Source organism: Theobroma cacao, chromosome 10 (genome assembly GCF_000208745.1).
Source record: "Theobroma cacao cultivar B97-61/B2 chromosome 10, Criollo_cocoa_genome_V2, whole genome shotgun sequence".
NCBI lineage: Eukaryota > Viridiplantae > Streptophyta > Magnoliopsida > Malvales > Malvaceae > Theobroma > Theobroma cacao.
In genome coordinates, this window is record NC_030859.1 from 717,339 (window position 1) to 732,352 (window position 15,014).

Sequence of the window (15,014 nt, forward strand, 5' to 3'; positions counted from 1 at the left end):
ATCTTTCTTTGTCCACAACAACTATAGGCAATGGGCTGTTGATGCATTACCAAGGCTCTTGATAATAATGATGATTCTATTTGGTTTGAAGTCTCAAAAAAAAGTTAAAAAAAAAAGAAGAAAGAATCAGAATTCTTAATTATTAGTAACTTTATGTTTGAGAAAAGTAAAGGCTAAGGAACCTTTTTTGATTTTCCTTGCGCATTGAAAGTACATCAGGATCGAGAAATCAAACTTTGGGTTTGTGTAGCAACTCACTTCACTCCCTTTTGGTAATAGTTTGATGGGTGACCCATCGCTTTTATTCCAAGCCAAGGCAGCCATACTGAGTATAATATACTTCACCCTATCAAAGAAATTCGAAATCACGATACATGAGATATTCATTAATGTTGAGATATTTGACTGTAAATCTAAACTCGATTAAAATTTGATTATTTATATTTTATTTGAATTCGACTATTTATAATGAGTTTGAGCAATAGATATTTTATAACCATTATCTAAATTCTATCTGAATTTGTGATCGTAATAATTTTATTTCTTGAACTATATTCAAATATGATTATATAATACTTTAATCTTACTTAATCAAGTAGAATACTTTATTATAAAGTATCTATTATGATCTTTAAAGAAATGAGAGAGATTTTTCAACTCGGTTTAAGTTTTCTTATAGTTTTTGTTATTGTAACTATCACCATCAATTTACATTACTTTTTCTGTCTATGGACTGTGATTTACTCCACTCCTATAGCCCCTTTTCAAGGACAAATATTTTCGTACTCAACCAATTCCCATGGAGACAAGGCTCACCTTGACATATGCCTTGAAATACAATCATGTCCATGTATGGGTGTTCCCCTCATACCAAAAATGCCAAAAGAAATTAAAATAAATTCCTTCGGTTAAATAATTCAAAACCCAATGGGTTTTATCCTGTTTTGGATTTAGAATTAATGGGCTTTGTTAAAGGCCCAATCTGTTTTTAAAGGGCAAAAGGCCCAAAGCTTTGAATAAACATGTGCAACTCATTATTTGGGAGCTTGGTTTGATAATAGGACTGCTTTTGGGCTCTCTCATATGACTTAGTTTAAGCCCCTTTACTTCCCAAGAACTTGAAACTTGTTAAATCTAATATAGTTGTATGCTTGTTCTGTCTCCAAATATTTCTCTCTTTGATTTTCAGGAAAATTAAGATTAAAATTTCATTTTAAAGCAAAAAGAAAAACAAATTCTTCTTCTCACATTTACCACAATCTTGTTGCTAATTCTTTTACTAACAATATTTAAATTTTTTGCGATAAAATTATTTTTCGTCGTAAAATCTAACAAAATAAATTGATAAGAGCAAATATAAAGTAAACAAAGAAGGAAGTCGAAAACAAAATTGTACTATTTAATTGTCAAATTTCCATTTGCTTAGAAAGATTGAAAATCATTCAATGTATAGAAACTTTAGATGCGGTATCGATCAAGTGGATCTTTGAAGAGGAGGCATTCATGATAAACTCTCCATGCATAGTCTTCAAAGGAAAATGACCTAAACAATCTCTCTTCTTTCTTTCCCTCGGTGCCAATTTCATCGTCGCGAATTTCATCATCGCCGTCATTTTCATCGTCAGCAATGACCTTGGTAAGGAGAGGAGCAACTTGACTATCCATCGGAAGTGTCAATAACAGTGACATTGATACATGACGAGAGTTGTTTCCGTCATCTAAACACGCCGCCACCGGTCTTCCCCTCACTTTCCTTAGTTTCCCATTGCTCCAAACCTATCAAACATTTTTTAGTAACCTTAATCAGGAGAAAAGTTAGACTTAATTATTAACTTATTCTGCATATGAAAAATCACAGATTTTTCATTTTTCAAATGAAATTATATATATATATATATATATATATGATTGTCATATATCTATTTAATAATTAAATAAATCTTAAATGGATACATGCTAATTTAAAATTTCACGGTTAATATTGAAATAGTTAACGTAAATATAATAATTCGTGAAACAATCATTTCTTAATTTCAAAAATTACAGATTATTCAATATGATTATATAAAATACAAGTATATTCAGATTTGGGATGGGATAGGGTAGCAAGTTTAGACAAATGCTAGGCAAACACTAAATAATTACCATGAGATAAAACTTACTTGAGCAATGTCACCGAGAGTGACCATGATGGAGTCCACTTCGGGTGAAACCGAAACCCATCCCGATTCCGACAACAAGGAATATTGTCGGCACCTGATTTGATATTGTAGCCCAATTACATACGGGTAAAACCCGCCCGAGGGTTTATCGTCCCCATGCAAACCCTCTAATATCCGCATCAAAGAACAAAACCGGGTCGGATCCTCTCCTATCGGGTTCTCAAACCCCACTGCATTTGCCAACGTATCGATGATCTTCAACCCCAGTTTCTCTAAAGCCCGAGTGAACTCACGTAGAGAACTCAATGACAGGTTTGTTAACTCGGTTGAACACGTAGCATCCAAGCAAAATGACTCACCCTTTTCGTCCCCTCCTTCTTCTTCATCGGCATCGAAGCCTAGAGGCCAGTTCTTGGGGAAACATGATTCTTTTTGCTCTTTAGGGAGTTCAAAGAGAGAGAGTGACTCGGTCTCAGCCGAGTTAGCTAGTTGGGAAGATACGTCGTGGCTTGTGAGTTGGAAGAACCCGACTTTAGAACCAGAGGAGAGGAGAAGATCCTTAAGGTTAGGGTCAGAGAAAGAGACGGTACGAGGAGACGCGGTGGATGGGGCCGAGCGGTGAGTAGGAAGGGATAGAGTAGGAGGGAGGCGGTGGAGGAGCTTGGAAAGCGCATCCGCGGTGGCGGATGACGTGACGAGGTGGTGATTGGGTTGCCCGGATGGGGTTGGCGGTGGGGCCGCGGTGGCGCCGTACAAGTTTGGTAAGTGTTGCTGTTGCTTGTGAGTAGAAGATGCCATGGCATGAAAAAAAAAAAAAAAGAGCACTCTTGGCTAATCTAATGATATAAGTATTGAAATATATAGAGAAGTTGGGTGCTTCACACGTGTGGGGGCCAAAATGTTAATTATTTAAGTATGAGTTAGCAAAAGCAAATGTTACCAAAAGTTATGTTGCATGGGACCATAATATCAATGAAAGGTGCGTTTTTATTTGGCACTTTAATTTAAATTAAATAGGTAATACATTAAATATCAAATAATGTAACACTATTTATAATAGCATGGAATTGACCATGACAACTTAGACTTTCAAAGATGAAATTTTCCCAATTATTAGTTTTAATAATCCCTTTTCATGGAAATTTGATAAAGAATTTGTGTTTTTATTAAATTATAGGTATAATACTTAAAAAAAAATCACTGAATCATTAAAAAAATTCATATAAATTCTTATTTTTTATTACTTTTAATCAAATTATTATAATTTTATCTTGAACTAAATACGTCTTATGATTAATGGTTGATTAGTAATCATTAGTAAAAAATGACACTTGTCATTTTATATCCGCATGACGTTGATGTAAAAGGTAAAAAATATCACATGGTTATACTATTACGTTACATCATTATCTACTCTGTCATGTCTGCATATCACATTAACACCCTATGGTATAGTATGATAAGTAGTATTATTTGGTCTAAAATAAAATTACAAGGGCTTGATTCAATGAGATAAAATAATAAGGATTTATTTACATTTTCTTTATTAGTTCAAATACTTTTTTTAAAATTTTATGCTTAAATTATACATGAACATAATAAGCTTAGATAATAAAAATACACTTAAACCCTTAAACTATGCTCATTATGCAATTAAGCCCATATTCTTTTCTTATATTCCTACAAGCCCTCAATGTTAACAAAAAATTAATAATAGTCAAATTAAATGTCAACGAGTATTTTTTCATCCATATGATATATAATGTATTTACATAAGCATTTCAAATCAAATGTCACATGTTCATGTCAATTATTACATGATTACGTCAATTGTCATGTCATATGTTATGTGTATAAAAATATTAATTGATATTAAATTTTTTCATTAAAATTAAAATTTATATGCATGCAAATAAAAAAATAACTCAATTAGTTTTTTAGTCTCTAAAGCCAATATAGTAATGATTCTCAATAATAGTGGACAGCCATGCCCATGCCACTGAGATTTTTTTGGTTTTTCTATTACCAATCCAAGAAATGCTCAACTTTTTGCAGGGAAGTGGCAGTCTGCTGCCTTGTCGTGAGAGAAGTTGCGTCTTGAATGGTAACAGGTTCTGATTGCAGGGGTCTGCCCTGTATTATTTGGGTGTTTGCTTTATAAATGTTTGGACTATAATCTTTAGCATATTTTGGACCGAATCATAGACTATTGTCACGCCATAAGCATCGATGGTAGAAACCAGAGACATTGAAATTGGTCTTGTCCGCCTCTCAAAAGTTTAAAATTTTTATAATATATTTTTATTTTTATAAATATTAAAATTTTAATATGATCGTTTTATAAATATTATTTTTATTTCCATACACGAAATTCGATTCCACTATTGATCTTGTCTTTTTAAATCTGAGGTGGTCTGACTTCTGAGGCAGAGAGGCGAGGGAGTCATGGGGGGCAATGACTTAACAAAAAGCAATAATTTTTGTGAAGAAAAGGCCAAGTTTTAACATATTTTTTGTGCCAATTTGAGTTTGAATATTTGGTTATGTTACGAGGATTAGGCATAAAGGCCCACTTGCTTTCATGGTCAAGGTCATGAACACAAGTTTGTGATCAACTTGATTTGCGCAATAAATCATTCAAATCAATTACCGAAGAAAATTAACAGTATGATTTTCAATGAAAATAAAAATTATTCATGAGATTTTAATTAAAAAAATTAGTTGAATCATGCCGTGTTTGGACGAGCTACCTCCCTCGTCCCTTCTTTGAAAATTATTATTCATTTCATTATGTATGACAAGAATGATTTATTTATTATTATTATTCAATACTCCTGTGCATTATACCATATCATATACTCCTATATATATAGAATATGACATTTTCAAAGTTTTTTCAAAATTTTTTATGATATGTTAGTTGAATATATGTGTTTTAATATAATTACGAAAATAATACAAATTAATGAACTTATACACATTTAAATAAATACTTATTTCACCTGTAAATACTTTTCTCTTGTTTATTTTTAAGGAAATTAAGATAAAATTCTTTATTTTTTTTATAATGTAGATATTCAACAATTTATATATATAAATATAATAGAAATAAGAGTATTTTAAGATATTTAAAAAGAAAGAAGACACAGGAGGTGAGAGTGAAAGTGATGATTAGGTGTAACAAATCCAAATAATCTGAGCGGAACACTTGGCCATTTTCTTAGTGGGTCCCTACTGTCCACTCAAAGTTAGCCGGAGCATCCTACGGTCCCTGAAATCCAATCCCCCTCTCGCATCACCGTCGATTTTTTGAATCGACAAGTCCCGACGAAGATTCCCCCTCCGTATCTCATTATCGTCGTCATTTACTCTATTTCAAGACAAACAAACTCCAACAAGGAATCCATCGTAAAAACAGAGAATCAGCTCAATCGATTAGCCGATGTTCACCAAATTCTTCCATAACCACGGCGCCTCACCTCAATCTCCAAAGGTTTGATCGAAATTCTCCTTTCTTGTTTTGGTCGTTAAGTGTAAAATATTTAATGGAACGTGATTCAGCTAGAAATTTCAATGAAATGCTATAATATCTAGTTTTTTTGTGAACTGAAATGGAAATAATTTGGCAGAGTGATGTTGCAAAAGGAAGTTTGACGTCGGCAGATTTAAATCCCCGTGTGACCGTACACTATGGAATTCCGGCAACTGCTTCGGTTCTGGCTTGTGATCTCATCCAACGACTCGTTGCAGTTGGAACGTTGTTAGTAGTTATAGTATTTTTGTTTCCATTTATTCGTCTTGAATTTTTAGCATTCATCGACATCAAACATTGTTTAATTCATTGCAAAGTTAGTTATTTCCGTTTCTCTAATTTAGTTAAGTAGGGATGTTTACTTAGATGAAAAATTGCAAAGTATTAATTCCTTTGATTCTGTTTTGGTGAAATTTTTGCTTTCTTAACGAATTGTATGATCTTTACTTGGTGTTAGGGATGGGAGGATAAAAGTGATCGGTGGTGAAAACATAGAAGCGCTTCTAGTGTCTCCTAAGCAGTTACCTATCAAAAACTTGGAGGTTTGTAAGTTCAAACATGGAGACTGATTTTTTGTTGGATTGCTGGTGTTCATGTTGCTGTATTTGGTTAAATTTGTTCTGTCTTTCAGCAATTATATGGTGTTTTTGTTTCCATTTCAGATGCTTAAATAATTCTAGCTCTAGGCGTTCCATCGTTTGTGCATTTTCTATGTGTTGTCTTTCCTTTCTTGTCATCTGTTTTATTATGGTGGCTTTATTTTGTATACTTTTACAAATGATTTTCTTTCATTGTGATACATTTCTTTATTCTTTACAGTTTCTACAAAATCAAGGTTTTCTTGTTAGCGTGTCAAATGAAAATGAGATTCAGGTATTTGATTGTTCATACACCTTACTTGTGTTTCTTATGGAGAGGTGCATTTCTAGCTGCATGCCTTTGATGTTCAGAACGGATATATTCTTTTTTCCTTCTATCCTCTCTATCTGTATGCTGCCTTATATGATTGCCTTAATAATAGGTTATTGATGCTGGCAGGTCTGGGATTTGGAACAAAGGCAAATAGCTTCCCATATACAGTGGGAGTCCAATATAACTGCTTTCAAAGTCATTCATGGCACTAGCTACATGTACAAATCACGTTGAAACCTTGTTACAATAACATCATCAATTTAACATTTCTTTCCTGCAAATGTAAGTGACATAGTTGATTATTAACGTCGTTGCCCTGTCATTACCTATAGGTATCTCGGAGATGAGCATGGGATGGTGTATGTTATAAAGTATGATGCTGAAGAACACAAGCTTGCCCACCTTCCTTATTATGTTCCCACAAATGTTATAGCTGGTAGTGCATTCATCATTTTACTGGTTATGTAGTCTTTTGAAGTGAAAGTTGTCTGGCTTCAATTTGCTCTTGTTGCCCTTGCCCCCTTGTTTTGCCCATAACCCTGTTATGCCTAGCTGAAAATGTAGAATTTTGTAATCAGTATGGTTGCGCACTTTAACTTTTCTGGTCCTATACTCTGAACTTAAGAATGTAGAATGCAAATCGATTTTTGGGTGCCTGTGTCTTTGGCTATCTATTTTGGTATCAATGTCTGAGTCATTATTTAGCTCTATAATGTGTTATGTCTACTTAAAATTACATTTTCTCAACTATGCAGAAGAGGCTGGGATTTCATCACCTAATCATCCTTCTGTTGTTGGAGTTCTTCCCCAACCTTGTTCTCAGGGAAACAGGCAAGACTACTTACCGGAAGTTCCTCTTGGTTATTCTGGTTTTGCAATACAAGACTGTAAATTTAATGTATAATGATATCTCTACTAAGAATCCAATATGATGGTTATTGCAAGGCCAAATAGCTTCTTTTTATACTGATTGAGCTGAAACAACAACTAGTTGCATTGTTATGTCTTCTATAAATCTGTTATATTGAGCAGTCTATACGCTAATCTCTATGTGTGTCAATCTGTCACTACTCTCTCCACACCATCTCTGTGCATGTATGTGGGGTGCGGAGAAGCAGGGTTGTGCTTGTGTGGGTGCCTTACCTCTTAAAAGTTTAAGGTTGCAGTCTTCAGTAAAACAGGACAAAAGTTAGTGGTTAATAATGTGCATCATATACTTTCTGGTTCAATTTTTGCTGTCTGTTGCATTAAAAAATTGCATTATTTTGTAGGGTACTGATTGCTTACGAGAATGGGTTGCTTGCCATCTGGGATATTTCTGAAGATCGAGTTGTTCTAGTTAGAGGCAATAAGGATCTCCAATTGAAAGGCAGAACGACATCTGATTCTCCAGAAGAAAAAAAACTTGAAGTTTCTGACTGCACATCAGACGGTGATGAAGTGAAAGAGATAAGCTCTCTTTGTTGGGCATCGAATGATGGGTCAATTCTTGCAGTTGGTTATGTAGATGGGGATATCATGTTTTGGAACTTATCAACTGCTAACCCTAAAAAGATTCAGCAAGCTGAAAAATCACCCAACAATGTTGTTAAATTACAATTATCATCGGGAGAGAAAAGACTTCCTGTTATTGTTTTACATTGGTCTGCAAACCAATCCTGTGGTGATCATGGCTGCAAGCTCTTTGTCTATGGTGGTGATAACGTAGGATCGGAAGAAGTTCTAACGGTGTGCTTCTAACTCAAGTTATTTCTATAAGTTTGTTCATGCTTGTTATAATGATGGAAGGTGTCTTGTTTCACTTTTTTTTGGCTCAGCTAGACAGTAATATAAATAAATTCTTAATAGACGAAGAATAAAACCTGGCTAAAAGGCCTTAGAGAAGGTGCATTCAACAGCCATGATATCTCAACTTATAAATATGATGCAAATATATGGCATGATTGGCAAGGAAAAATCCTTTGTATTGATAACAAAAATTCCGATTTTGGACCATGCTATCATATTGATATTTCCATCAACGCATCTTCAGTTAACGCTGCAGGATGAAATCCATTTTTAGCTAGCTATATAATCCTAATGTTTGTAAGTGAACCATGGTGCATATTATTTTTCTCCATGAGAACTTGATACTTTGTCTCAAAGGTGGAGTTTCGACTTTAGCATTCTTGTCTCTTATCTGTACACCTCTTATTTACGACCTTGCACCCTCTTGCGGCTTTTACAAAAGTTTTAGTGTTATTCTTAATTTACCAAGAGGAGATGTGAATCAGGAGTGCTGCAAATCAAAACTAGAACCCTCATTCTGTTTACTGCAAGTATTCAAGCTTTAATCCCTTAAACTTTTCCATGAATAATATCTGTCCTTTACAGATCTTAAGCCTTGAATGGACTTCTGGAATAGAAAGTCTGAAATGTGTCAGCCGTATGGACCTTACACCCAATGGCTCTTTTGCGGATATGGTTTTGTTACCAACTGTGGGGGTAACAGAGAGTGGTGGCAATTTGCTATTTATGTTGACAAACCCAGGGCAGTTGCATGTTTATGACGATGCATGCTTGGCCGCCTTACTGTCTCAGCAAGAGAAAACAACTTGTGTTTCTTCAGGACAGTATGTTATGCCCATACCCACTGTTGATCCATGCATGACTGTGAGTAAGCTTGCTTTAGTTTACAGAGATGGGGAATTTTCGAAGGCTCTTTCCAAGGTATTGTATGTGACAGTGTGTAAAGAATGTTATGTGGTTTTTGACCTTTTATGACAGATTGTTTTACATATTTTGCACTCATTTTAACTCACTAATTTAGGTTATCTATGTTTGATTAGATAGTATCAGCCACAAAGCTTAAAGCACCACATACTCCAGCTACAGGGAGTAGAAGGTGGCCTTTGACTGGGGGCTTTCCCAGCCTTCTTTCTGAAACTGCAGATTATCAAGTTGAAAGAGTATATGTGGCAGGTTACCAGGACGGATCTGTTCGAATATGGGATGCCACCTATCCAGCTCTTTCACTTATCTTTGCTCTAGGAACTGAGGTCAGTTCATCTTTAAGTGTTTAAGGTGATTTTTTCCTCTTTAACATTAGCACTTCTGATTCATAACCCCCTGTTTTAGTTTAATTGACAAAGTCATTCTAAGACAGATAAATGGACAGGTGCCAGGTTTTGACGTTGCTGTTGCAAGTGCATCAGTGTCAGCATTGGAAATTTGCTCCTTAACTCAAAGTGTAGCCATTGGCAATGAATGTGGTATGGTAAGAGTTGATTGTTTCTATGGGTGTATTTTTTCCTTCTAAGACAATCAAAATAAATGCTTATCTTGATTTATATCTCTTGCTTTTGACGAAATGTAGGTTCGTCTCTACAAACTAACAGTAACTTCTGATGAAATGAGTTTGAACATTGTGAAGGAAACAGAGAAAGAAGGTGCGTGGTTGGGACTTATTTACCTCATGCAGATGCACTTGTATGTCTCTTTTGACTAGCAGACCAGTTTTCCAACACATATTTCTTTAAAATTGGTTTCAATTTGCATAATGAGTAAATGAGCTGTAGGTTTCAAAATGAGGTTAAGGATTTAATACTATCAGATAACTGGCATTCAAAGTTTTATGGTCTTGATTGGTTTATGCAGTTAAACCTTTAATGGTTGTGATTAAAGCTTTGGTTGTGTACAGTAGTTGAATGGTGTGCACTGTCCTTTTTACATACGTTGTTCAAGTCTTGTATTGCAAAGAAGAAAAATAATGGAGAAAACTGATAAGACTCAACTCTCAAGGGCAGACCACAAGCCAGGTTGTTGATATAATTCACTCGTGTCAATGATGTGAAATCCCTGTCAGAGCCCCTAAAATTCCAGATTTTCATGGACTAAAACTTTGTAAAACAAGAAACATTGTCAAATTTTAACTTTACATAACAGTTGCATGCCTGCTAGCCATTTATTTGTCTTGGCTAAGATCCTGAGGCTCACAATGGCAGTTCTTTGAAAGAAATTAAAGGAATTATCCTCTTTGAGTATCTACTCATTCTCTAAGATGACTTGAAAGGTCCAAAATTACCCCTGCTTTCATGGAACCAATACTTATGGTTCATTCTTCGGAAATTAGGCTGGTTGGTTTGGGGAATTCCAAATATTTTAAAAAGATTTGAATTTAAGTTGGTTCTCTTTGTGAAGCTGTCTTTTAGAAATAAGTGTAGAAAATTATACTAGTGAAAGCTGGTCGTTATCTTTTTTGATGTATTACTAAATTGAAGCTTTAAGGATTGATTATGCTACAGTTTCAAGTTTTCTCCAATTGGATTTTTGTTAATTCATAAGTGGCTTGCAGTCCATACCTTGCACCAAACAGATGGCCCTCAATGCTTGGCTGTGTTTTCACTCCTCAATTCTCCTGTATGTGTGCTACAATTTGCAAAATTTGGTACCAGACTTGCAGTGGGATTTAATTGTGGCAGGGTGAGAATCATCTGTGCAGTCTTGATGATTAAAACCATGCTCACTAGCTGATTGGCTGTGTCAACTAAATGACTTTCAGGTTCATATTTTTCAGTTTCTTGTCTCAGGTTGCAATGGTTGATGTTAGTACATTTTCAGTGTTGTTCATTACAGACAGTTTATCACCCTCAAATTGCCCTGTTGGTTTGTCTGCTATGATATCATTTACAGACAACGATACCTTGGTAAACAGCCCAAGGGATTCTGTATCCACAAGTCTGAATGATAACGAAAAGTGGTTAGCATTCGTAATGACCAAGGATGCATACCTAACAGTTTTAGATGGCACAACTGGCAATGTGGTTAGCTCTCTGTCAATACCTCTGAAAGCGGAGTCAAGTGCCATCTCTATGTACATTTTAGGCAAGTATTTTCAGCTGGGGAGAAAACAAAGATTTCCATTCTGTTTTTCACTTATTTTTCTGACAATTGACTACATGCAGAGGGTGGCAATATAGTCTCTACAGTGCCATCAGAGATCAGTGAAACTAAATTTGAACCTGCACATTCTAGTCCTGACCATGGAATTACTCCAGTAGAAGCTAAATCTGAGATTTCCACTCAAGTGGCATACTTTGGGCAGAGATTAAAGAGTTTACTCATTTTACTTTGTTTTGAGGATGCACTGCATTTATGTTCTATGAAGTCAGTGATTCAGGTGTCTTACCTTATGCTTTTTCTTTTTCAAGTTCAGTATATCTGCAAATTCTTTTAGCAATTAGTGTAACTGCCTTGTAATAGGGGACCGCTGACTCCATATGGGCAGTCAATCTTCCGAAGCAATGTTCTTGGACTTCAGCCTTCAAGATAGATGACAAAGAGTGTGGGTTGGTTCTGCTTTACCGGACTGGAGTCCTTGAAATAAGGTCACTTACTTTGATACTGCAGATTCTCATATTGTATAACCTGATCATGTCAACTGTTCGCGTTAATCTTATATCCAAAATGGTATATTTATCTAAAGTAGTGTTTCATAGGTATAATATGTTAAGTGGAAATTGATTTCCCCGGACAGGTCTATGAAAACTCTTGAGGCGATGGGAGAAAGTTCTTTGATGACTATTCTTAGATGGAACTTCAAAACTAACATGGAAAAGATTATATGTTCTTCAAATAGAGGGCAAATTATACTGGTTAGTATCTTTTCCCCTTTTTCAATTCTTTTGATAATTTTTTTTATTTTTGAGATGGACAAGTTATTTTTTAGCCATGTGACGTCTCACCCAAGTAAAACATCTACAGCCTTTAATATTCTTCTTAAATTAGTTGGAGCTTTTTGCCTTTTGTCTGGTTTCTGCACGATACTAGTAAAAGATTCTCAAAATTATCAAATTTAGACTCACTTGTACAGCTGCACCAATCGCATCAAATTGTCCATGATCTTTCAGTCGTACATTCTTCATTATTTTATGCATAGGTCAAAACTAAAGTGCTCCACAACCTATGTAGATGCTCTTTGCGGCATAAGTGTTTATAACTTAGATGCTCTTTCTCCTTTGAGCTGCATATAATAATTTTTCTGTTACTGTACTTGCATTTGATTTTGAAATCTCGGTAATAGCACATAATTGTATATGACGTCTAACTCATTTTAGGTCTGTCTATAAGCATAAATCTTATTGATGTAGTTTCATACTACAATATCTGATGCAAGTTTACTACATTTGGAGTTATAGATACATGGGTGTGAATTTGCTGCTATATCTATTCTGGCCCTTGAGAATGAGTTCAGGTCTCTCTCTCTCTCTCTCTCTCTTTGTATGTTCCTGTATGCATGTTATATTCATTCCATTAGTAGTCTGTAACTCTAAAGTCGAGCACTTGTTACTTTCTAAAATGTCTTTTGTGTTGTAGGATTCCGGATTCTTTGCCATGCATTCATGATACAGTCCTTGCAGCTGCTTTTGATGCAACTGTTAGTTTATCTCCAAGTCAGAATAAAAGCCAGGTTGTGTACCTCATTCTCTGTTTTCTTTAACATCAGTTTTTTTTTTTTTTTCCATCCATAACAGCTTAAATTCTCTGGCAACAGGATACGGCTCCTGGGATTTTAAGTGGTCTTATTAAGGGCTTAAGAGTAGGTAAGCTGGATCAAAATGTGCAAATTCAGGAAGCTTGTAAGAATGATTTCTCGCATTTGGAGAGCATATTTTCTAGTCCCCCATTCTTAAAGCCTTCCATGGCCAGCACAGATTGGCAAGAAGTACTGGATCTTAACATAGGTTCTATCCTTTCGCTGACATTTCTCTACTGTCCCCTTGCTACTTTCTTTTTCCTCACTTGACCACCTTTTCTCATGCAGATGACATTCAAATTGACGAACCTGTAACCATCTCATCTTCTTCCGAGAAGATCAAGAATGACAGTAAAGGTATGTCAATGGTTCCTTAACACTCTTGTACATTTCTTCTTATTTCTGACTTCTTAACATTCATATTGCTATCTTGCAGAGCAAAGAACAGAGAGAGAAAGATTATTTGAGGGTGCTGGTACTGATGCAAAACCAAGGCTCAGAACAGCCGAGGAAATCAGGGCTAAGTATAGAGGAGCTGAGGTAAATTTACTGGGAATAATCAAGTAAATGCATAGCATCGAATCAATCGTCTTTCTAACACAAAAAAAATATGCTTCCAGGATGCTGCAGCTGCAGCTGCAAGTGCCCGGGACAGGCTTGTAGAGCGGCAGGAAAAACTCGAGGTAACACTACTACTTCATGTTAAATACTTGGATACAATTTCTTTCATTTTTCTTTTATTATTATGGATGAGCTCTTCCTAGCAAGAGATTCTCTCTCCCTAAGCTTTTTAATTCATCGGAGGCTCTAACGTATATGGTCATTTCTACCAGAGGATCAACGAACGTACTCAAGAGCTACAAAGCGGGGCTGAGAACTTTGCCTCCATGGCAAATGAACTTGCCAAGAGAATGGAAAAGAAAAAGTGGTGGAATCTATGAACTCGGATGGCTGCCAAACGAACCTATTGAGCATTCAGCTAAGGTAGCTGCCATTGTCATAATCAAGTTTCTTTGGTGTGAAATTAAAATTATTTGTTACAATCCATGCACCCGAGCATTCAGTCAATAATACGAAGAAACGTATATTTTTTACTCAAAAAATAAAATTCGAATCTCTTCTACCCCAATCATTCTCACGTTTTTTTTTTCCTTCATTACCAATTTAATCGTTTTTCAAAGAATAAAAATCATTTCCACGTTTTCCTTCTTTAATTAATTGGTATGGCTGCATTTCGAGTTTCAGTCACAAGTTACTTTCCATTGGTCAAACAAAAACAAAAAGGAAAAGGGTTTGATCGTAATGGACGGTGGTGAATTCATGGAATCATGTTTTTGGCCTTTGTTTAGTCTATATTTGATACTGAAACCTACCCTCACTTGAAAAATCTTCGCTTTCAGAGGTCCCACTCTCGTCACGGGGCATGCTGAGGTTCCTTGAGATTTGACTCACGTGAAACAGACATAATTAGTATTTTTTTTTTTATAATTAGAGTGGTGACTGGTGAGTGGGCACTTTTCATTTGTCCATACGACACACTAATCAAATAAAATACAAAAATACAAATAAGAAAAAAGAAACCAGAAAGTTAAATCAAGCAGTTAGTTTGCGCTGGGCCTGAATCATGTGACAGAATATAAAACGATAAAATGGGTTTACGTATGCAATTTGCTCTTTCATATCTAACCTTGTGGATGCTTTCCCTCCATTCCAAAACGAGGAAAGAAAAAAGAATTGACCCTGCAATGATAGCACCTTTGACAATACCAAATCCACCCACAATCAAATATTAAGCATAGTTTTGGATTCCGTATGGAACTACACAAAGGAGCCTGATTTGCCCTCATAAGTCACTTTTCCTCTGCTCCACAAATTTGGAACCCTCAATCATTTC

At 35.4% G+C, this 15,014-nt stretch overlaps 2 protein-coding genes across 4 annotated transcripts; one reads left to right on the forward strand and one right to left on the reverse strand.

Moving 5' to 3' along the window:
* LOC18585839 (1-aminocyclopropane-1-carboxylate oxidase) lies at positions 1,358-2,970 on the reverse strand. The gene is made up of 2 exons (XM_007008878.2): positions 2,163-2,970; positions 1,358-1,776 (listed from the first exon to the last, which is right to left on the reverse strand). Exons 1-2 carry the CDS (start codon positions 2,958-2,960, stop codon positions 1,459-1,461), a joined length of 1,116 nt encoding a protein of 371 aa, XP_007008940.2. The 5' UTR covers positions 2,961-2,970; the 3' UTR covers positions 1,358-1,458.
* LOC18585840 lies at positions 5,344-14,252 on the forward strand. Of its 3 annotated transcripts, none has more exons than XM_018129434.1 (24): positions 5,359-5,655; positions 5,792-5,922; positions 6,152-6,236; positions 6,514-6,567; positions 6,733-6,824; positions 6,939-7,042; positions 7,362-7,437; positions 7,878-8,334; positions 8,980-9,315; positions 9,435-9,644; positions 9,752-9,862; positions 9,962-10,034; positions 10,940-11,067; positions 11,175-11,469; positions 11,550-11,764; positions 11,848-11,972; positions 12,122-12,239; positions 12,783-12,838; positions 12,961-13,054; positions 13,139-13,328; positions 13,409-13,477; positions 13,557-13,660; positions 13,741-13,803; positions 13,954-14,252. In XM_018129434.1, exons 1-24 carry the CDS (start codon positions 5,605-5,607, stop codon positions 14,059-14,061), a joined length of 3,345 nt encoding a protein of 1,114 aa, XP_017984923.1. In that variant the 5' UTR covers positions 5,359-5,604; the 3' UTR covers positions 14,062-14,252. The 3 variants fall into 3 exon arrangements, with proteins under 3 accessions (XP_017984924.1, XP_017984923.1, XP_007008941.2); XM_007008879.2 differs by having other exon boundaries at positions 9,764-9,862; XM_018129435.1 differs by lacking the exons at positions 12,783-12,838; positions 13,139-13,328; positions 13,409-13,477; ... (1 more) ...; positions 13,741-13,803; positions 13,954-14,252 and having other exon boundaries at positions 5,344-5,655; positions 12,961-13,044.

Coding starts and splice junctions, on each gene's coding strand:
- LOC18585839 (XM_007008878.2), bottom strand. CDS start 2,960: ATGGCATCTTCTACTCACAAGCAACAGCAACACTTACCAAACTTGTAC. Junction 1,777..2,162: donor CTCTCGGTGACATTGCTCAA/GTAAGTTTTATC, acceptor AATGTTTGATAG/GTTTGGAGCAATGGGAAACT.
- LOC18585840 (XM_018129434.1), top strand. CDS start 5,605: ATGTTCACCAAATTCTTCCATAACCACGGCGCCTCACCTCAATCTCCA. Junction 9,645..9,751: donor TCTTTGCTCTAGGAACTGAG/GTCAGTTCATCT, acceptor ATTCTAAGACAG/ATAAATGGACAGGTGCCAGG. Junction 13,661..13,740: donor CTAAGTATAGAGGAGCTGAG/GTAAATTTACTG, acceptor ATATGCTTCCAG/GATGCTGCAGCTGCAGCTGC.